Here is a 24,064-nt window from a genome sequence, read left to right as displayed (position 1 = left end):
CAAGCTGATAGATAGATATAAACGGGATTTCCCTGATAGTATGATTATATGTATTATAATAATAATATAAATATGATTTATATATGAATTATAATAAGAAAAATATAATAATATAAATATGATTATAATTAGGAGATAATCCCCATTATCTCCTAATTTACTAGCTTTGTGGTAGATAATTTTCATCGTCTGACGTGTACCCATGATCATACCATGTTTTGATGGCTTGTACAGGGTTTTCGGATTATTCAGCTCTTAGACGCTTATAGTACTAAGTAATGTATACAACCTTTCATGGTTGGAATTCCATAAAAAAATACATTCAAACATTTGGGCACAATCCACGTATCTTTGACTCCAATGAAGTATCCGGATAAATCATAGCATGATTGCTGCTGCTCAGACTATTTTTGTCTGATCGCTCTCTCTGTGCATTCAGATTTACTCATTTCTGTACGCGACATTTCTCTCAAATGTATATTGTTATGTTGGCATAAATAACTACTTTAATATATTGAAATGCTCACAAATTGAGAAGCTATCGGTACTGTGCTATTGTAAAAATGGCATTTATTGGAGGTACAAACGCTGCATTATTAATTTCCACACAGAATTAGTAAAACAATCAAAAATCCAGTTCCCCCTAGTGGGATTTGAAATGTAACTTATTGGCCGGCAGCTGTAATTAACAATTAATTTTACAAATTAATAGCATTTAAAAATTAATTTCTTAATTCATAAATGTCGCTTATTAATTCTTGTGGTATTGAAATTTGTGTTTGTTGCAGTTGCTTGCGTACTGCTAATCTCTGTAACCTGTACCAGAAGTTGCTTAAATTATTTCTAGTTTTTGGAACCAGAAGCCCTAAGTGGAGAAGGTCCTCCCTGCTGGTGCCAAACCTTTAATTCGTCAATTGAGGGAAGATATATATAGTCACAGTAAAATGTTTACTTGTACTGGTGTAAGATTTCCATTTTCCGAGAAAATGGAATAAGTTCCATCTAAATTTACGGTTTTCGATAGCAAGCTATATAACAGTTGAATCCATTTCCAGTTACACTCATCCATACTTTCCTTCATATACAATATATGCTTACGATACTTTAAAGTTAGTTATTTACATCTCACGTCACCTTGATGCTGTATGGCCACTGCCGTACCTCACTGGGTTTTGAGAGTGAAGCTTTCTACTAGAAGTGGTAGGATCGCAGAATCCCTTTCCACACAGAGTTATTAGGACAACATCTATGCCCATGGCGGGATTCGAACCCGCAGCCTCTTCGCTGGAGACCGGATATGGCAATCACGCCGGCAGTTCTTTAAAGAACACATCATAAATGCTTGTGTGTGTGTGTGTGTGTGTGTGTGTGTGTATATATATATATATATATATATATATTTTTTTTTTTTTTCGATTTCCCCCCCCCCCTGGTCATATGTATTCGATTGTTCTCTGTTTTCGGCGATGAGATTCACCTCCCACTTTGACATTCAAAACCTTTCATGTCTAAGACAGGATTCGGCCCATTGTTTGGAGGGTAGGTATGCTAAGCACTCTTTAATTCAGGCCGGCTAATAAAGACTCCTATAGTGTGTGAACTTGTGCTTAAAACTAGAGATTCATTTATGTGGAACAGTAGTTAGGAATACCACTAATTTATAAGTTTTCTTGCAACCTCTTTGCAGTTAGTTTATCACAAGTTGTTTCATCCTGTGTGAAAGTTATTTGTTCACATATCATTTCTGATGTCTAAACAAAGTTTACTGAATTTTCGAATTACGAATTTTCTTGTGTATCTCCTTACAAATTATATCCTGCTCTTTAGATTTTCGGAGTTATGACGAAGCAACTAAGGCCTGTGTATTGGGACTGTTAATCGCGTTTTATAAGTGAGAAATATAAATGCAGACGATACTCTTCGATGGTTAAATAAAATGCTGTATTGAGTTACTTGTGGTACGTAAATGAAGACTTTGTATTTCAATTATTATAGTTTACTATCCTAAGCAGCTTCGGACTGTCGAATCACAAACGAATTTAGCAATTTCCGTGTGCTTTAATATTTATTATGTACTCGTACATATGCATAATAAATATAATACAATACACCGCTGGCTTGCTAGCAATTTTAACTATTTTATTTTATTTTTCAATGTATGATTCAATTAGATGTCTGTTATATTTTCATTATATATCTTCTATTGTTACATAATATCAACAGAGTAATGGTCGGTTATCTGAGTTAGCAAAATCAGAATAATCAGGATATAATCGGGAGAATATGTACCAGTATCTAAAATAAATCAGGGTTATCTGACACGGGATATCATTCTTTTTTTCTCTCTCTCTCTTTTTTTTTTTTTTTTTTTTTTTTTTTTTTTTTTTTTGCAAAGGAACGAAATTTTAACATCGATTAGAAAATGCAATTCTTTGTTGTGTGACACATTTTTTTTTAGGTAAAAATATTCCTCCCAAACATCCTTGAAGAATGAATAATGAACACATTTTGTGAAACATTGTGGTTATGTGCTTGTAGTTGAAAAAAAAAAAAAAAAATGAGAACACACACGTTTATAGTAACTTTACTTTCACGATAAAATAGTACGTATTTCTCATCGCAATTAGACGTTTTCAGTGACATCTGATATATATATATCGGTTTTATATATATATATATATATATATATATAAAACCGAATAAGAAACTCAAAGATTGGAATCAGAGAGTTTCTTGCCGAATATAGTAAACTATAAAGTATCGGCGACACTAGCATTAGCAAATGCAAGTGATCCTAGTTCTTTTCGCTATACACTTTGGCATTAAGTCTAGCTACTCACTGATGAAGCCTCAAAAAAGGCTGAAACCGGTCTGGGTAGTGACCTCTCTCCATAATGTAATAACAGCATACATTTCCTAGAAAATGTGTTTTTACATTATGGAAAATACCTAAGAATAGCGATCTGAACTTCCCCCACCTTTGCAACGAGTCGTCCGGTATTGTACTACGTACTAGGATCACTTGCATTTGCTAACGCTAGTGTCGCCGATACTTTATAGTTTACTATATTCGGCAAGAAACTCTCTGATTCCAATCTTTGAGTTTCTTATTCGGTTTTAAAACTATGTGGGATTTAATATCCCCTTAATTTAAGTAATGTTTTCATTGCCGAAATGAAGCTTATTAGCTCTTTATACTTAAGTATATATATCCAGTTTTTTTTAATGTTTTTGTTAAATGTGTGGATCCCCATTATCTCCTATGGAAAAGTAGCAGCATATACAAATTTGATCAATCACCCTTGCTTAATTGAATATAACAAAAAAAAAAACAAAAAAAAAGGTGTGTGAGGGGAGAGGGTTCAGCAAGGTATTGACTTGTATAATTATTAAAATAGAGAATATTTTTGATCCATTCATATTTTATAGAAAGAAACTTCAAAAGTTTCGAAATTTATCAGAGAACTTACACACACACACACACACACACACACACACTTTTTTTTTTCTTAATTATAAAAAATTATAATACTTGTAATTTCTACTAGATGGCGCTTGGAGGTTTTTACTCTGTTTTTCGTTGAATTGACTACTCTCACAATGGAAACGAGCTTCTTGTCAAGGACGGTAATAGTCAATTGTTTGGGTAGCATCTTGATGGAACGTCCGGGGGCGACCTTGGAAGGGTAGTGTAGGGAGGGGGGGGATCGAAAATAAATGAAGAAAGAAAGAACCTAGAATGCGGAAAATTACTGATTAGGGAGTGACTTTTGACAGATTGCCAAGATTTTTCGAGTAATTTTCATCGTAATTTGCCATTCAAGGGAGTATTTTTATCCATCTGGATGGTAGCGATAGTTGTATTTGTGCTTTATATTATATAGGTGATGCTCGGGTGGTTTTAATCCATCTCCGCTCACTCCTTCAACGTAATGCAATTTCCGGTTTGATATTAAGATAAGCTTATAGTCGAACATCTAGCATAACTCATATCACTTAGTGAGCATTCCATACATTGAGGTTACGCATTGTTGCCTTATAGTTTACAAGGCAGGCAATAGACACTAAAGTGAGACGACTGCAAAAACTTCTAACCACATCTGAGCAAATATATTCCGTGAATAATATGTGGGAAGTTGTAATGGTGTGATTATGTTGACGTATTAGGTCGCAGATGTACTGCTGTTTGAATTCTTTGATACCGTGTTGCAAGAACGAAAAAAGTAAAGGGAAAAAAGTTACTGGACTTATTGTTCTGAGAGCTTTAAGTAGAATTATCGCCTTTTCTTTTTTTTCCCCAAAAATAGTGGGCGTGAAATCGACGTCAGCTTTTCTTTCATTCATGGAAGAATAGCATGGACGTCACCTTAATGATTGATAGGTCTAGTACGTAGATGGAGAAAAGTATTATTTGAAAATTATGTTGCCATGATATTTTTTACGTGAAAATATTTCCAGCAGATTTAAAAAACTTCACTTCTACCCCTTTATTTCTCTTGATGTGTGCAGTCGAACGTGTTTACCTTTGCTTAATCTAACTGAAAACATTAATTCTACACAGAATACAAATATAAATACATAAAGAAATATAAATAATATATGTGTGTGTGTGTGTGTGTGTTGAAGCAAGTATATATATATTCCTCACGAACAGAATAATTCCTAGTTATATATTTTTACCCTATAACGAAAGTGATGAAGATAGATCTTGTTTAAAATGCCTCTGTGGAACGCACAAAAGTTGAATCGACTACAATTCGCCTTACAAATTCATGATTATGGGAATAAAAATAATGATTAAAGCAATATTCAGATGAAATCGGTACTGGTAAAGACTGCATTGCAGCTTCTGTTTCAGCATTATTTTCTTATTCGTATGTTAAATATCTGCATATTATTTATCTATTTATTAGCAGTGCTTATTCTGGTTAATGGAATAAAATTCTTACAGGTGTTGTCATGGCTGTGTCGAAAAGGAGAAGAAACGCTAGGTAAACACCAAGCTGTTGCGGATACTTTGGGAGGAATTAAAGATCAGGAAGAAGAGTTCGAGAAATTTTATTTTCTAGCTATGGCAAGTCCTTTTTGTTTACCTATATGTTATTTAATGAAAAGAACAATTATACTAAACGAGTGCATGTAATTGGAAGGTTTATAACTAGCGATTTCCTCATGTTGCGATGTCTTGTTCTTTCCTAGGATATATTTTTCACTCGATTACGTTTTCGTAAATTTTCACGTTTTCAGTTCGATTGATTTCCACATCCACGGTATCGCTCTCGACTCTGCAACTCATCGCGATAACTGTGTCGTCACTCCCAAAGATTTGATAAGTTCATATGACCAATACTAGTATAATTTATATGTTAATGGTTTATTCATCGCCAAACTTCTTGACAGTCAATTTTATGCTCGGTGCTAAGCATTAGTAGGGGATTTTTAAGTAGGATTACTAACTCTGCCGAAACATTATGAAGGCCAAACCCTAGCCGACATGAAAGGCACCTTTCTTTCTTCACTTTATATATATATATATTATTATTATTATTACCGTATTTATTTATTTACAGAGAAATCAATTAGTTGAAAATTAGAAGTTCAGGAGGGGAAAGGAAATCTCTTACTTTGGATTTAAAGAAAAACCTTGAAAATGCAACAGTAGCAGGCTATATTAAAAAGTCAAAGTATTTCTGAAAGAACATTAAAAGGAAAGAAAGCGCTATCTGCTGCTTTGAGTTTTCCCTAAAACTGAAATATGTAGATAACGCAGAAATAATGGAAATATTTATCATATCTTGTAAAAACACTCCCATTTTATCTTCCTGTATTCTTGCTTTACAAAAGAAGATAGAAAACCCAAATTATGGAAGAAGTTAAATATATTTATGTGAATTAACTACGCGTAAATATTAATTATGGAGATTAGTCTAATTCGGCGTTTACCAAATAAACTGCAGATAGCATTACTATTAAGAGCAGAATACAAACTGCACTTGAGAGATAAACAGTATCCTAATAAGCAGTGAAGTTTCTATAGTTTCTACAGATAACAAAGAAATTACGAAGCCATTTCTTTGGTAAATCTATAAATAAATAGAATTGTCCTCATTCGTTACTGTTCGTGTAGTTTTGGAATTGTGTAATCCTGAAAAAATAATACGATGTAAAAAAATAAATTATTAAATAAATTTTTATGTGAATTAACTAGGCGTAAGTCTTAATTTCGAGAGTAATCTGAGTTTAAAAAAACTGTATAATTGTAAACACTATAACTTAAATATTAGCATATTTAATACAACTGGATTGTTTTATTTTAAATTCCAACAGTTAGAATTAAAAGGCTTTTTTTTTGTTTTGTTTTGTTTTGTATGAAAAGAGGCAACTGGTGGACAAGAGAAGTATTACTCCAGATCATAAAGAACCAGTTATTCACATTAAAGCTGATTTATAAAATTTTATTTTTAAAATGCATTATTTTTCTCTCAACGCTTGAAAGCTTATCCTGAGCGAGGTATGTACAGTATTTTTGATGTACACGTTCTGTGCCACTCACAAATCGAATTTTTTAAAACATAGCAATCTGGACCTCTCTCAGGTTTGTGACATTTTATCACTCCGATCATCTGTATATATTAAAGTTGTTCTTGTTGAATATCTTCGTTGAAATAATTCTTGCCTACATTTGAAGTCTTCATCCTCTGAGCCTTCACTCATCAGTTTATGTAGTTATTAATAACCGCACTGCATGTAAGGTTTTGTAGTAGTGGTATCTGGGAAATTATAATATATCTGACATTTTATGCTGTTTTATTTTTAAATAATAGTCTCTGTGATCTTGGTAAGTCTTTATGGTGCGCAGTCCATTTGTTTCACTATTGTACTTATTTTACCCTCCAGAAAATATAGTTTCAGAATTTTTTAGGGGGCTATAAATTGTACGCTAAAGCAGGAGGAGCGTACAATTTATAGCTCTCCCCCCCCTCCTCCCCAGTATTTGCTTATTTTTCCACTGGGATGGCTTTCTTTTATCTTTCAGAAGTCCCCCCCCCCCCCGATGTCAGCCTGCTTGGCCGAGTGGATAGTGCCTTTAGCGATCCAGCTAATCGGTTCAAATCCAACTGTGGCGCGGATGTTTGTGAATGTCTTTAGGTATTAAATAAATTTCTTCGTTCAGTGTGTAAGATCACCACGTTGTATTACTGAAGGCCTGTAATGGCTTCAAACGTTCTGAAGTGTCTAACCTAGGTTCACTCATGGAGCTATGGAGTTGATGTACTATAGGATTACAGGCGTTCATGGATGGGATTCACATAAAATCTTTTGTATCTTTGAATACCTCAAAAATATTTCCGACGAATCATGGTTCTAGTTTGTTCCACACCAAATGGCAGAACCAGAGTATAATTACTACAACAAAAAATCAGTGACCTATCATATAAGTTGAAAATACTACAAGCCAGTGATGGCATGGAAATGTTTTCTTGGCACAAATTAGGTCCCTGACACAAATGGAGCGACTTCCAAATGCAACCTCTAATTGAACATTATTACCGACTAAGTGTATTACTTTGTGTTTTAGTTGATCTGCTTGTAAACGGTTACTTCCATCACAATGGTATCAAAAGTAGTTCATTAGGAATGGTTCTGGAAACAAAGGGATAACTGACCATACTTTATAGGAGTGTTCATTCACTGGATTTCGGTTCAATTTTGCACTCATAAGATGAGATATTCATGACAATAATCCTCCGCAGCGAAATCTACACAACAAATACAAGTTAGTTCAGCCTTCCCGGACTTTTTTGTGCTTGCAGCACATGGTGAAGTTTGTGTCCGTGGGTTGTAGCTGTTCCGAAGACTAAAAGTGAGTTAGACGTACTCAGTAAACTGATTATTCAGTGTATATTTCGACTTCAACCATGCACGCATTATCTTGAAAGAATATTTTTATTATAATTGACGTGGAAGCTGAAGTGCTAGTCTGCCTTGAGCCAATCAAGCTACATGCACTATTTTTATATTTTTTTATATTAAATTTTGAATTTAAACATGATAAAATGGCTAGTGAATCACGATTTACGGAGATTTACTTATGGAGATGTTGCTATGAAATATAAGTCCTGAGTGATTGGGTCTATTTGATTGGGCCTATTTGAAGAGCGGGAGAATCTCCAACTGATAGTTATACGCGTACCGTCAATCATAAACGTTGGGAAATTGTGAGAAACTTCGTCATTTGATCATATTGATCAACGATTAAATATATTCGCGAAAGCAGAAGAGATTGAGATTTCCATAGGCTTGTGCGGTTCAAAGTTTAACCGATCTAAACACATTTCGATGAATGTAAATACTGCAAGCTGGTACAGTATTTCGTGTCTATTTTCATTCTTGGCTAAAAAAACTTTAGAAATACAAGCAGCTATCATATTTTCTGGATTTTTAATTTTTTTTTTTTTTTTTTATGTGACTGCTACTCACGAAAGATGGTAAGCCATTAACATATTAGTATTTGCCGGTGGACTATTAATTATATATACAGTATACTAAAACTTACAATATACTTCTTTTTTTTTTATTTAGTTTATTTTCATAGTTCTGGAAGTGAGAAGAGGCAACTTTCTGTAGGAGTAATGATGGGAATTCTCCCGATACGCAGTTAATAGGGAGAATTCCTATGATTTTGCAACTTAAGTTGTAAATAATTAGATGAATAAAAGTAACCTTTGCATTTGAGCTCCTGAAATTTCTGTTATTAATGTCTATTATTATTTATGCTATATCGAACAGCGACATGCAAAAGTCGGTCGTTTATTTAATCATTGCTGTTTTTGGAAAGCCTTTGCCATTGATAACGATATGCTGATATCTCCATAATTTTAGTATCTTGCGAACATGTCGTAGGAAGGAAGATTAGATGAATAAAATGTATTGGGCACATTGCCATATGAATTAATCCAAGGTTTCACGTGTTATTTATACACGCACATACATACATATAGAAATACCACGAGGAAAGAAAAAAATATACAACGCAGAACATCCTATGGTCAGTTACACACGATTCCATAAAAAAAGAAACTTGTTATTGGTGATGCAATGTGGGTTCGCAATTGGAATCCAGAAACGAAACGGAATCAATGTAGCAGAAATATGGAACCTGCGCGAATACGAATTAAACAATCATTCAGTCCACTAGAGACTCGTATGAGTTCAATATATGTTATTGATATTTTGATGTTAATTACTATACGGTATGCACGCTAGGTATTGAAGACTGATATATAGTATTATTCTTTCGACAAATCAAACAAATGACTACAGCGTGTGAAATTAAAACGTTAAAAAAAGTTGATAAAAAATGAAAAGATTTATGGCGCCTGACGATCGCAATCAATAAATAATTGGATAAAAAAGAGATTAGAATGCAATGAGAATAATAATAGAAAGGACTCAAAAATAGTTAAAAAAATTGTAAATAGAATATAGAAAGATTAATTGGTAGACATAGAGAGAGAGAGAGAAATTGACTGTGACTGCCTACATTGATGTGTTGTAAATACAACATGCTTAAGTTTAAAGCTTGTTGCACTGCGTAATAAGTAGGCGCTGCACGTCTTTGGAAATATCTGTAACATTCAAATTGTGGGATGGATTTCTTTGGATCGTTCGCTGAGACAAAAAAGGTCTTATTAAACTCATTAAGACGAAATCTGGTAGACTACAAAGTTGCAGGAATTGTAATGTTGAAAGATTATTTGTATGCCATTGAATGATTCCCAGCGACTTCTGATATCCACCGGCGTTTATAATTCTCGACTATTAGGCCACTCGTTGTCAGAATTCCCTATCAATAATTTGTATCAATAATATCAATAAATATAAGTTGTCGTAGTCCGTGTGCCTGTCCATTCTCTGCAACAGCCGAATTATGAGCGCCCTGCGGATGGCTATGACAACCGGATACATCATATCCAACCTTTCTCAGTTGTTGGTGTGTCAGTGATGGATGAAGCATGCTTTACACAGAATAGGATTTTGAATAGTTCTGAGCAAGAAACAAGATAGATTCTAACAGCAGTTCGTAATAAATGATTGGGGGATGATGGATAATTGGTGATTTTCTCCTGGGTTTATTAGGGAACGAACTACTAACTTCGACTGTCCGAGTCCTCCAATTTACAGTTTCAACTGGAACAGTTACCGCAACTGAACACGGTACCATTGGGAATACCATGTGGATTGCTGCATGATGGGCACCTTCCTATTCTACTCTCGATATCAAATGATATTTGGACTGTCACTCCAGATTTCTGTACAGGACAAAACGGCCAGTTATGTGTGTATGTGTTTCCCGATCTAACGCTAAATTCTACTTTTTAGACTATTGGTGTTCATCTTTGTTACATAGGGTTTCCCAAACTGTGTTCCGCGGAAAGTGAATAAGTGTTCCATGAAAAATTATCAAAAGTAATTTTTTTGGGGGGAGGGGGGCTAGATGGGCGAAGCAAGAATGCTTTTCATATTCCCCGTTATCTGTAGAGGACAATGTAAGGATATGGTGTTCGTTGAGCTATGATCATGGCAGGAGGGTATCAGCAATAGCCTAGCCTCAGCTAGAAATCCATTACCCTCCCTAGGTATCCATTTTAGTCGCCTCGTACGACATGCATGGGCTACAGTGAGGCTATTCTTATCCCGGCCACCACACGTGGTTTCAAAATTAATATGAACCTGGAATTGGTTTTAAATGCTGCGAGAAGTTCAAACTTCTCGTAGCATTCTAGGAAACTTGCGGTCACAAGCAAGGTCGATGCGATGCTGCCAGCAAGCCTGTAGTGTGCGCTGTCGCATTTTTAGGATGCGATACAGCCTGCTTCAGCGATAGTGTGCGCTTAGCTTTACATTGAATATGAGACCGATAACACTCGACTCTAAACCAAGATGTTCCGTTAAAATTTCAGGATTTATGAAGTGTTCCGTCGTAAGAAAAGTTTGGGGAATGCTGGTTTAACAGATCGCAAAAATGACATTACCACATAATCCTAATCTTGCTCTCTTCCAGTAGTCACAAGTTTTCCATCTATATTTATTTAAAACAACCTGGTTCCTCATTGCTGCTGCTTCTGTTCATCGTTAATTTGTATAAACATATAATATTAATATCATCCTCCAGCGTATGTGTACTTTTTGTAAATTGTTATCCTTCAGACATCATTTCACTAATTAATATAATAATCTCAGAAGTTATTTTAAATATAATCAGAATATTTACGAACTGGTTTTAGGTTTTCCATTTGGCTAAAAACATTAGCAGGCATCAAGCAAAACGTTTCCTCGCCCACACAGAATCCCAATAAGACTTCCATACTAAAACGATTTCATTTTTTCGCCATTAGCCATAGATTGCAGTTCATCTAATATGAGAAAGAAAGAAAAAAATATCGGTTTCTAAATTTAGAAAGATCATTACATAAATACAAAAATATACCATAAAGCTGTAAACCTCGAAAATTGCATTTCTCATTCCTATCTTCTCTAACTATATAAAAAGATAGTTATTATTGACACAATTTATTAATGCTTACAATTACTCGTCCTGCACCTTTAAACCAGTGCTGTAGCTAGAACTTTTGCCGCCCCTCTCAATACACACCAAAAATACTACAAAAAAGTCAAAACGGCATATAGGGAAATAAATTAAAGCACTGTTTATTTTTGAAGTAAAACTTTAATTCAAACATCTAAAATGTTATTTTTCTTGCTTTTCCGTTAGCAAAATTGTCGATGACATTGTCGAAGTCTATTTCATCACTCAGTTGCTGTTCTATAGACTGTATGGCAAGATTTCTTAAACGCAAAGTGCCACCCATGGCGGATCGCCCCTCTCCGCCTTTGCCTTAAACCAAGAAAGTACATCTCCGAAAGATATCTTCCGACTTTGGTAATATCCACTCAGCAGACAATTGTGTCCCTTCATCGATACACACGCACACAAATAAATAAAATAAAAATTCTACAGTCTTAAAATTCCAGTGCATTCATAACATTATCTACAAAGCCATCAAACACATTTTCTCGTATTTTAGCTTAAAAAAAATGTTTTCACCACCAGTAGGAAACTACAAAAGTCGGTAAAACATAAAACTACAATAACGAATACCACAAATTGAACTGCGTACCACAAACAAAAGGACGCACTAGCGACATCAACAAAAAAAATTTCTGCTAGTGAAATATCGTTACTTGTCATACAATTAAACCCCCACCCTTGAAACTGAAAATCAGGAAACAAATTTTGACCTTTCATTTTCAAGAAGACTAAAGAAAATTAGTCGTTGCCCAGAATCTGTAGCTATAAGAACCGGACAGGTCGCAACAAACATACAACAGATCCTACCTAATCTCCCCCTGCCATTTAATAAAACTTGCGACAAACTCATAACTAGTGTTCACTTCCCATAATCTGATGAAGATTTGATTCGATACTGCCAAGCGCACACCGTCACTTATTACTACTGATAGTTAGCCTCTTTGATATATTTTTTTTATTATTATATTTTTGCTATTCCATATATCTCTCTGTATTATTGGTTCTTAATTTTCCGCATTTTCGGTCTTATAGTATTTTCCATTTTAAGCCCATTACTAAATTTTATATATATAGTGATCATCTTAAACATTTTTTTTTTTTTTTTAAGTTATGGCAGAACAACTCTATTCCTTGCCCCTTTTTATTAGTGTTACATGTATCTTACCAATTTGTCCATTTTTATATCACTTCACACACACCGGAGATTGTTTCTGCGGAATCTATAACAAATTGACGCTGTGTGTGGCGACGTGAATCATTTCACTTTTTCTTATCCATCAAGCTCTCGAATTTCGATTCCTCCTCTCGTTTGTTAGTCAACAACATTCCACAACTCCAGTATTATTTTAGTCGCTTATCTCCAGGTATTTCCTACAGTTTCCTTTGCCCTCTCCCCAGAAATCCAGGCGGACAAATCTATCCCTAAATAGCGCGCATGTCGTTGACTGATCATCACGCCTTTTACAATGAAGCATGAAATCATTGCAATATTTTCCACATCACCGGGATTAATATGCTATATGTACACGGGATCTGTAATCTCTAAATCTCATCCATCACTACTCTCCCAATAGGGTGAAAAATCTGCATTTCATGATTCGTTGCCGTAATTAGGTATTTTTGCAGTGCGGAAATGGTAAATATGCATATTGGATTTCTGCGTCAGGGAGAAATGTTAATCTTGAGTTCTCCAGTTGAGGAAAGCTTCTGCGTTTTTAATTAAAAGGCATTGTTTCTTCAAATACGATGCACTAAATAAATATTAATATAAAACAACACACACGCGCGTGCATGCAAAAAAAAAAATCTATAGTTTTGTGTTTTTGTACCTGTCTTGTCGTTGGAATGTATATTCCCCATTTCTAGTACTGTCGAAATGCATCACTTTGTCACTCTGGGGACAGACCCGCACCTGTGAATTTCACAGTGCCAATTACTGTTCACTTGAAGACGCTGTGAAATTTAGTAGTGTTATTCATCATACAGTAAAGAAAGTAATAAAACCCAAATAATATACACCCTGTTAATCTGTTTAATGCGTAATTCACTATCACTAAATCAAGTTCTGACCTAGATTTTGATTATGACTTTATCATGTGATCTTATCTGGGCACTGGATAAAAAGAGTAACTTCAACTTTGGCCACCCATTCACCAAATACGCATGTTTTCTTGTCAATACAATGACGGCTCAACAGAAAGTACATTTTGTTTGGTGGTTTAAACAAGTTAATATAACCACTGTGTACCATCCATTTATTCCTGGCATACTGAGGAGTTTTATTTAAGTGGTTACAAACGGCACTACGTTTTGATACCTTAAATTGTACCATCGTGGTTGGCCGAGTGGACAGCCGCTGCACTTTCCAATCTACAGGTCCTTGATTTGAATTTCACTGTGGCATGGATGTTTGTAAATGGCTTTTAGGTCGATGAATTTTATTTGGAGGCTTGAAATGAGTTGTGAAAGAATTTTATATTTGGTCGCTGGACAAGATTCATGGATTATCTAACACTCATCCCCCCTACATCACGAATTTACTATAGACTTGCAACGTTCGTGAGTGGAACTAACTTAAAAATTATACTTAAAAATTATTTTTTATTTTATTTTATTTAAATTTTTTTTGTCAATTCAATGATCTTTGTCATTTGTCGTAATCAAAAGTAGTTGATATTTCAATTTTTGCCAAAAATATTTAAGGAACTGAATAAAAGTGCCGTTCTATTTTTTTCGCTGTTTTTATTCTTGGTTATTCTTTGTACGTAGTTTCTCACAGTTGTTGGTTCATTCGTACTTTTTTTTCCTTTCATTACTAATTTTTCTTTACTAATCAAGAATAAAAGATTAAACGATTTCCTCTAGTGGTGAATGACTAACATTTTATTGATTTCTTATGACAGTTAAAAAAGAACAGAAACACGAAACCGATAATTAACTGCCTTTTTACTTTAAAAAAAAAGTGATTTTGAATATGGTGTTGGTAGTTGTGATAAGCGAACATTGATTGGAAGTCGTGTACGGTTTTATCGAAGTCTATTCACAGGTGATGGCAATGACCCTATAATTTATCAGCAGAAGAAAGCCTGTAAACGCTTCCCTTTGATATGCACCTCTTCTGGAAATATATCATTACATCATTATAACCGGTAACCCGCCTCCTGTAGGGCAGGCCAGCTGCCCACCGATTAATGCTTATAATATGTAGTCTCAAACTGCTGTTGACATTTTAGTATGGCAAACATAATATTGTGGAACGTGACAGTGTGCAATATAATGTCAATGCTGCTGCACTTGTGAGGAATGCAGTCATCATTCTGTTTCAGTAATAAATTTTTTTATTACCAGTCCTGAAAGACGAAAGATAAATTAACATTACCCTTAAGACGGTGTCAGCATGGCATGTAGTGTCAGCCATGAAAACTGAAATAGTTCTCCAGACTCTCTAGTCGTAAATGTAATGATCATTGGCTTGAAGCCTTGGTCTAAATTACTTCTCTTCTTCGCATTAATTTTATTAAATATTCTAGGTATATGCTTCCTAAACCAGAACTCTCGAAATTAGGCATATAATTGGCAAATACAAGGTATACTGTATTGCCAGTTATATGCCTAATTTTCCCCCCTCCCCCTTGAGAGAGTCACATTTTAAACGGAAATTTGACATGCATTTTCTGTAATGGTAATACCATCATTTATTTTTCACACAAAGTATTTTCATAATTCGGAAACAGCGCATATGAATATTTATTCAAACCTTTTTTTTTTTTTTCTGTTAAGCTAAGATGAAATCTAAAGTATTAGTCGATAAACATTTTGCTATGATCTATTAGCCATCTTTTGCTATGATCAATGGCCAGGAGAAGCTTTCAGTTCTTTTCAACTGAGTCATGATGTGGTAGTGCAACGTTTTTATATGCCCGGTCAAGATGGATGGGTGCTGAAGAGAAGTGAAGCTGATGAAGTAGACTTTGAAGAGAACCGAAAAACCCACCAGACCATGGATCATTGCTGCATTTGCGAATCCTAGTGTGATATGGATGTCTGTTGAAAGGATTGAAGTAACTGATTTCTCATCGCCGTTATAGACAAAGTGTATGCCATCGCCTTGCTTATCGGAGAACTAAAGGGAATTCATGACGAAAGTTTGTATTTTCGAGTTCTCTATCATTTTCGAAACTCCCCCCCCCCCCTCCTCTCTTTTAATAACGTTTACTGACAAGTGGAAACCATTTGTGCTCTTTTCACTATTAATAAAACTAATTAAAAAAATAATGTAAAATCGAATTTTAAATCGTTTAAAAAAATTAAAATGCAAATTGCGATTAGTTTAAAATATGGCATTCGTAGTCTTAGCTGTCGCAGTCTCTTAAATGGTTTATTCTTCTATCCAAATGACTTACCAGTCTGGATCCATTAGTTATCCTGAATGTACATATTAGAAGTAAATTAACTCATTGAGTTCCACATACTGTGGTAGCCGAAATTACTCGAACATCAAATTAGTTATATTTAAAACACATTTATCTTTTTTTTTTTTTTTAATCATTACTGAATAACTGCAGATAACATTTAAAGTACATTGTACATTCAAGTATTTAATAGGAGAAATATTGTATTTCTTTTCTCCAAACCAATTATTTTCCTGAGTGTAGCCTTGTGGCAATGCTCCTATTTCATTATGCTAGAACGCCAGACGAAAGACCGTTATGGATTCGATTTTTGTCGCCGACTAGAGGAACTTACTCCAGGTCTTTTTCATTTTAGTTGAACCTCGTATTACTCACGCCTTTGGAGACATTAGTACTAGTTAAAGTTTAGTATTATGAGATGACAATAGTTGTCTATCCATCGTACTCTCTCTCTCCCTGATATTCTGAAATTCATCGATAGCCACACGAGATCCGCAATCGTTGACTGGTGAGGTGGAGCCGGTTACCTATCGATTTCCAAAATTTTGTTTAAGTTGAAGGACCTCCACCTGCTCCCTTTGAGAAACAAAAGACAGAGCATTTCTTTGTGTTAATATTTTTCCCCAAACCAGTTCAAGTAAATATTTGATATTTTTAGCAAAGTTAGAATGCATTATCTGAGATCGAAATTTCTTTCTTATGAAGTTTCTTCTTTGGCAATACTGATTTATATTTTGTACAACGGAGTAGATTTTATTCATTTATTTATTGAAAGAACGGAATAATCATTATTGTTGTATACTAAACTGATAAATAATATTTGTTTGAAATTTGAAAAAAAATTCGAAAGTGGTCTGAACTTGAATAGAATCGAACATTCCACAATGAATTATCATGGTATCGAACTCTATCCTAGATACGATATTATTCGCCTTTTATTGTTATTTATTTTTATTATTTCATTTGACTATTGTTTTCACTTTCCTAGCTCTATCGAAACTGGTTCTCATGGTAGATCTGACAGAAACCGAAAACAACATAGAAGCTCATGCTTAAACGTTTACTTTTTTTTTTTTTAAGTGAACTCAATTGCTGAGTAAATCCACTAATTAACGAAGAAAGGTTTCCAAGCGGTAGGATGTTTTCTTCATAATTTACAGCATACAGACGAATCAAAAGTCTACTTATGAACATCCATGTAAATGTCATTCAGTATGTATCACAGTAGTTTTCTGGATTTCTGCCCGATCTAGGATGGGAACCAGAGTTCAAAAGAGCTGTTCAGCCAATGAACTCTTTCATGAATAGTATTAATGAAAACAAATTATGAACTATTCAGACGAGTTCGTGTCTTTAAGTAGTGCAACACTAGCGCAACCCATTCTCGAAGGTTTATATTCTCGTTGGCTTTCGCAACTTAGTCTCGAAGATAAATGTTATTGATATACTTGGTGCAAAATAATGACGAATGTTATCACCGTTTCTTAAGTTCTTATTTGTTATCGTTTCTTCCTATCAATTTTTATTGTGAAGTTGGACCTTTATTTATTTATTTATTTATTTTTTATGTCGAAGTTCTGTCCCATAACTTAAATGTATCATTGACACTTACCTTGTACATTAATGATATAGAAAAATCTGAGAGAAATATTCATTAGTTTGATTATAATGTAAAATTCTGTAGATATGCAGGATGATTTCGACAAACTGGCGGTATAGACAAAGGATAATGGCTGTCATTTTAACGTGGCAAAGTACTATATATTGTTATGCATTTGTAATAAAAGATCAGTACCGTCGACAGAGTGTGGCATAGAGGCAGCTTACCTCACGGCGCGGCTTAAGAAAGGCGCTCGTTCAGCCATATTGCGGTAGGCGCCGTCGCTATGCTAAAAATTCCTGTTGGCGTAGCAAGTGCGGAAAGAAGTTTTTCCAAGCTTAAAAGTGATTAAAAATTATTTGCGAACAGCAATGACCCAAGAAAGATTGGTTGGTGTCTAGCAACTATATCGATACAGGCGGACATAAGCTCTTCTAAATTTAGCTTATAATTTAAATTTAGAAGAGCTTATAAACAGTTTTATTGTGCGATATCCCCATAGAGCAAACATTTAATTAATATTATTATGTAATCGTTTTGCATTAATGTTTCTTTTGTAATAAAAACAAAATAGCAATTGGAGATTTTCTTATATTTTTGTTTTATAATCCATCAGGGGCGATATTTAATTGTTTGCCTCAGGGCGGGATGTAATCTGGCTACGGCCCTGTAAAAGATTATCACCTGTGTTCTACATTGATGGAAATGGACGGCACAAAATTAATGAAGCTTTGTATTTGGGTTGCTGGTGGACTGTGAGAAAGTTCAGAGGGCATATATCAAAAAGTTGCTAACATAGCTCATAGGATTATCTAGTTAATGAAGAATACACTAACAAGTGGAATTGTGGAAGTATTCTTTATAAGGCTTTCATATGATTCCATTTTTGCTCAGATCTGGTCACCTGGATTTCTTGGGGATGAGCAAGAGAGCAAGTGACGAAGATGGTGGCCAGTCTATGAAATGTTCCCTATCCTTATGAAGATAGATTGAGGATTTGTCGGTTATATTCAATTTCCAGGGAGCATCCTCTGGTTCTCAGTGGGATGATTCCTGGAAATTGAGTAAGAATGTAGTTAACAAGGGAGTGAGTTTGCTGTGAGTGGCGAATGATTGGAATGGATTGACAGTCATTTGTGAGTGCTTTGTTGATGGAGTTCATAGCGAAGTTTGACAGGCGTTGTGCAAATGATAGCGCTTGATGAAATGTTAGTTAGCTTCTCCCAATGAATGTATGGACTTCATAAAAGTACTCAAATAATATAGTAGCACGACTTTCACCAGCCATATAAACAAATGTACGTTCACTGAGTGGTTTGTTTTATTGCGATCATACATTTTAGAAATCATACTTCAAATTAAGACGACTCTCGAAAAAATGCAGATATTAAATTGTTAACTTATGTAAAAATTATTGTACTAAGCTCAGATGATGAAAAATCCCTTGTCAATGACCGCGATCCGCAGTTTGAGAAACCACTGGTTGAGATAAACATTTCCTGGTCGATCTTTGAAACGTTCACATGAAGAATACCGTACTTTTGTCTAGCATAAACGTTACATTTTTTAACAATAAGCGTGTTTCTTATCAAGATATGGGGGAACCTAATTTTCATCACTTTTACCTTAACGTAGTGTCAGCGCCGCCCCTAGGAATTTTGTCGCCCTGTGCAGTATTATATTTTGCCGCCCCCTTCACCCTTATTTTTCGTATAGTTTATGCCAACTTTGCCGCCCCAAAATAACTTTCCCCCCGTGCAAATGCACGGCTTGCTCCGTCGGTAGAGCCGGCCCTGCGTAGTGTTATTTATTTTCCACTGTGGTTGTCACTGAACTTTTCTCATTTCTCTTTTGGTTTGTTTCTCATACTATGATGTCCGTTGACTTCTTTCCAAGCAGTGTATATAGAAAGAACAGTATGAAAAATAATCAGTTTGGTTAACCGAATGATCATGATTCGCATAATTGAAACGTCTATGTTTAGATTTGTCTTTATTTTTAAGGATTGTACTACCTGTTTGGATATGTGCAACTTTGTTTTTATGTCGTATGATTTTTACTGAAAATAAATTGTACTCGCCTTATATCAATATTTTACATTGTTCGTTATTCTTGTTGATTCTAACGCAGTCTGTTATCTTTTTTTGAGACGGTGGAACTCTACATAAAAAATATTTCTTCTTCGATGCCCTACGAAAATTTTCATATAAAATTATCGGTCAGGAATTATGACAATGAACTGCTACATGCAAAATATTTTAATCAAGAATACACAAGATATAAAGTAACAGCTGTTCTACAAAATAAGTCAGCTTAATTAAAATTAATATTTTCCACACTCACTCAAGTTAAAGTTAGTTATCTAGTTTCATACGGAAATGGCATGGTTTTTCATCCAGCGAAACATGTAATATTGACCATATACGGTACTGACCTGCTATAGGTCTTGCGACCTTTCGTGTGTGAATCAGATATTAAAAAATACAGCCTTTAAGCTATCAGAAAAAGTTTTTTTATACTGAGGAAGCTATTGATATAATATGTCTGTGTCAAGAACAAGTACAGGTACATGTCAGTGCAAGGTGAGAAAGATCTAATCTTGTCTGGATTTGAAGATTATTAAAGGTAAGGGAAAATCAGTTGAGATTTTATTTATTTATTTATTTTTTTTATCAGAAATGTAAATTGAAATGATATTTTAAAATGTTTGGTATTATTTTTTGAAGGAATTTATTAACCGCTTATCGCCGCAGTTAAGAAACATGCCACGTAGAGAGAAGGCGAAATGAAAACTCCAGCAGTAAAGTTTGTACATTGCACATTAGTTGCTCCAGTAGACTGCAGTACAGTATAAAAGAGAGGAAGGAGGGGGGGGGTGAGCAAAGAAAATGCTTCCATGATATTCAACCACAGCTCATTTGAGTGCACGTAGTGTAGTAACTACATTTATTTTTTATAATATGAATCCCACTCACCAAGGGTTGTAACTCTATATAGTGTTTTAATATTATTACGGTGGTCTAAGGATTAAATTATCCAGAAATCCTGCTCTAGACCAAGTATGGAACTTAGGCCACTTCAGGCTTCCAATAAGTGAGCTGGCGGTTTCGGCCATGCAATCAATTCATCTACCATCTACAACATTTACAAAAACTCATATCTGTGGTGGGATTCGAACACACAGCTGTGGTTGGAGAACAGATATAAGTGACATATTGATTTACCTAATGAAGCCTAGAAAATATTGTAAGAGGAAACGAAAGCTGGAAAGATGTTATCTATCGTATTATTATCGTTATCGTGTAACGTTGGCGCAGCTCCACAATACAGTTTGTAAAGTCGACGTTTAGTTGATTCGCATTCCGTCTAGGACGTAGAACACCTTGATATGGGCTTTTCAACAGATTTTTTTCAGCCAAACAGACTACCAAGAGAATATACTTAACGGATCGGTACATTGCTTCAATAGCTGCCTCTTTAATGAAAGATGGATTCTGATTCGCTCTCTGAGTATCTTTTTGTTGTCGAAAGCGGCAACCTTCATTATTGTTGTGTCAACTATTTATGACATTTGTTTCATTAGAAGTCGAGTTATAGTGACAGTATGTTTTGACAAACGGTCGGTCGTCACGATATTCATGCCGTACGCGATGAATTCTCGCTATCAATCGCTTCAAAACTTTGAAATAAAACTCGCCATTGACCATTTAGCCAGGCGAAACGAGTTATTTGTGGATAATGCCCTTGGATTCGTAGAAACAAATCAGCATTGTCTTTACTTTTGACTTCTCCAAGCGACTTTTTTCGGATGCCCCTCTTCTGGTGGTCTCCTCTCTCAGCACTCTGGCGCTTTGTTTCGGGCTCATACTCAAAACACCACGTTTCGTCACCAGTAACGATAGTTTCAAGCAAGTTTGAGTCTTTACGAGCGGTTTTAATGAGGTACTTGCAGTGTTCAATTTGATACATTTTTTGGTGGTCGGTCAACATGTTGGGAACAAATCACGAATTCAATTTACGAAGGCCCAAACTCGGTCAAAATGTTGTGCACAGTTGATTTTGGAATCCCCAATTCATCTTCAATAAATCTCACGTTTCTTTGATGAAATCACGCACTTTTTGGATGTTAACTTCGCTCAGTACAGTTTTTGGACGGCCCAGTTTTTCGTCGTCCTCAAGCGTCTCACGACCACTTTCAAATCGCTTAAACCACTCGTAAACTTAAGTACGGGATAAGCATTTGATGCGTTTCGGTAAAACTTTTACCAAGTTTAATACAAAAGTCAATCGCAGAAAATGTTTGAAACTCATTTTCTGACCGTTCGTCAAAACACACTGTCACTCTTGGCACTATAACTTGGCTTCTAATGAAACAAATGTCATAAATAGTTGACACAACACTAATGAAGGTTGCTGCTTTCGACAACAAAAAGATACAACAGGTGGCGCCACTAGTTTCTTCTATTTTCGAAAAGTTTGGTTTTTTTTTTTTTTGGAGAGAAGGTGTACGTATATTTCATAGGGGACTAAGTTGGTCGGTCAGTCTTAGAACGAAGTTGTTTGCATCTACATGACTTCAGCTGATACTTGACATATATCCAAATTTCACGATCTTAGTTGGGTTGAATATAATTCTGAATATCATAATTTAAAGACTCCTTTGATTTTTCAACAGAAAAGGATGACCAAAAGCAGTTATCGCTTCTGTTTTTTTTTCAATGAAAATCATCTATTCGTCCACTTATTGCATTTTCTCTTTAGTGCGTTGTTGCTGTTACTACTTCTAGATCAGTAGTGAATTCGATCTAGGTATTCTCATCCAGTGGTTTTACCTATTGAATCGTTTCAATTCATGTTGAAATATCTCAGGAATTAGTGATGATTCTGTTCATTCATTATTACTACTGTACAAATTATTGATCTCTATATATACTTGTTAATATATGTTACTTGTTTTCATTAGCAGTTCAGTGCTTGGTATATTTGTTCCTTGAGTGGCCTTATAAACATGTACTACATCTGTTGATAAAGTATTCGAGTCTCGCATTTTTAACAATGAGTTCTTGTTTCAGTCTAGCTATAATGGGATTTGAATTTAGGTTAACCTCCTCTTTTACAGTTAATTAAATAAACATTGAGACTGTTATCTCAGACACTTAACCCATTAACATAATTATGTTTACAAGATCATATTGCACGATGTTAAGAGCTTTGAATACTTGACATATTATGGCATGAATACTTGAGTTATTATAGCACTACGCTGTGGTCTTGTAAATCGTGAAGGTTACTTTTACGTCTAGCCGAACTGGCTCTAGACAAAAGAGGAAGGAAGAGAAGAGAACCGACGGATATGTAGAAGAGGAAATATTGGATGAAACAAGGGATCAGATATTTAACTTAAATATATAAATTAAATATGCATGCATATCTTCATCTCAAGGACTCAAAAATCTACATACTCTCCGCCTCCCTATAATCAACAGGGTCTGAGAAAACGGCGCCTCGCTTCCCCCCCCCCCTCTCTCTCTCTCTCTCAACTCAACAATCGAGCCATGGTTACCAATGAGAAGCATAGATACTTTCTTGTGAAGGGGCTAAAGATAGTGAACACATTATCCTATATCAGTATCAGTCTTGTTTTCGACATCAGTTCATTTTAATTAGTGTGATCCTTTCTAACTTCATATTTTCTACAGCAGACTTCCTGACACAACAGTATTTTAGCAGAAGGGATTCTCTCTCACCATTAGAAACGTGGGGGGGGGGGGAGAGTAAAGAAGAAAGTGTTTTTTGATTGCATGATTGTTTGTTGTTTTGTTTCGTTACGAACTAAGATGTTACATAATAATATGATGGGGAAAATGCATAGCTAAAAGTGTGCGTTGATACTTCGAAATTATTTCAAATGAAGATAATTTTAGCCGATTTCATACATATTTCATCCCACTAAATAGGCAAACCGGCCAAAACACATGCAAATAATACACGATACATTGGCCTCGTATCGCTAGTTGTTTCAAAGGTAATACCGATCAAACCAAACATCGAAGTAAATATTAATGTGTGCGTTAATTCTTGTACTTAGCCAAGCCCTGGTTAACTCTGTTATGGAGATTTAAGGACTTACTTAAAAAAAAAATAGCTTGAGAATATGCGCAGCCACAAGACATAATGCACAGGTGACTTTGACAGTCTTAGCTGATATTTCACCAATTCTCAAACGGTCTGTCGATATTAGATAAAATATCTATATTTTTAACAAAGCCTATTCAGTTGTCTTTAGAGTGTTTACATCTTACCATTTATAAACAGTATAGCGCTGTGAAATGACACGTGATTACTTATTCACTGATGAAGCGATATTTACCCGAGAATGAGGTGCATAATACCCATAATGAACTGTTGGAACATCTTCGTACAACAGTTGAATTTCTTATGACAATTTTTTGTAATATA

General features: G+C 35.0%; 1 protein-coding gene across 4 annotated transcripts in view; it reads left to right on the top strand.

Annotated features, from left to right (window-relative positions):
- LOC150110187 (puratrophin-1-like) overlaps positions 1-24,064 on the top strand; it is an 877,727-nt gene that overhangs the window by 653,065 nt on the left and 200,598 nt on the right. For all 4 annotated transcript variants that reach the window (XM_090398282.1, XM_090398290.1, XM_090398300.1 and 1 more), the window contains one exon: positions 4,952-5,074. In XM_090398282.1, the coding sequence (XP_090254408.1) occupies positions 4,952-5,074 (123 nt within the window). The remainder of the gene's footprint in view (positions 1-4,951; positions 5,075-24,064) is intronic.

This window comes from Typopeltis vanoorti, chromosome 1 (genome assembly GCF_054136105.1).
Source record: "Typopeltis vanoorti isolate ZY-2024b chromosome 1, IOZ_Tvanoo_1.0, whole genome shotgun sequence".
Taxonomy (NCBI): Eukaryota; Metazoa; Arthropoda; class Arachnida; order Uropygi; family Thelyphonidae; genus Typopeltis; species Typopeltis vanoorti.
The sequence above is the reverse complement of the archived record's forward strand: the minus strand, read 5'-3'. Positions and strand labels throughout refer to the sequence as shown.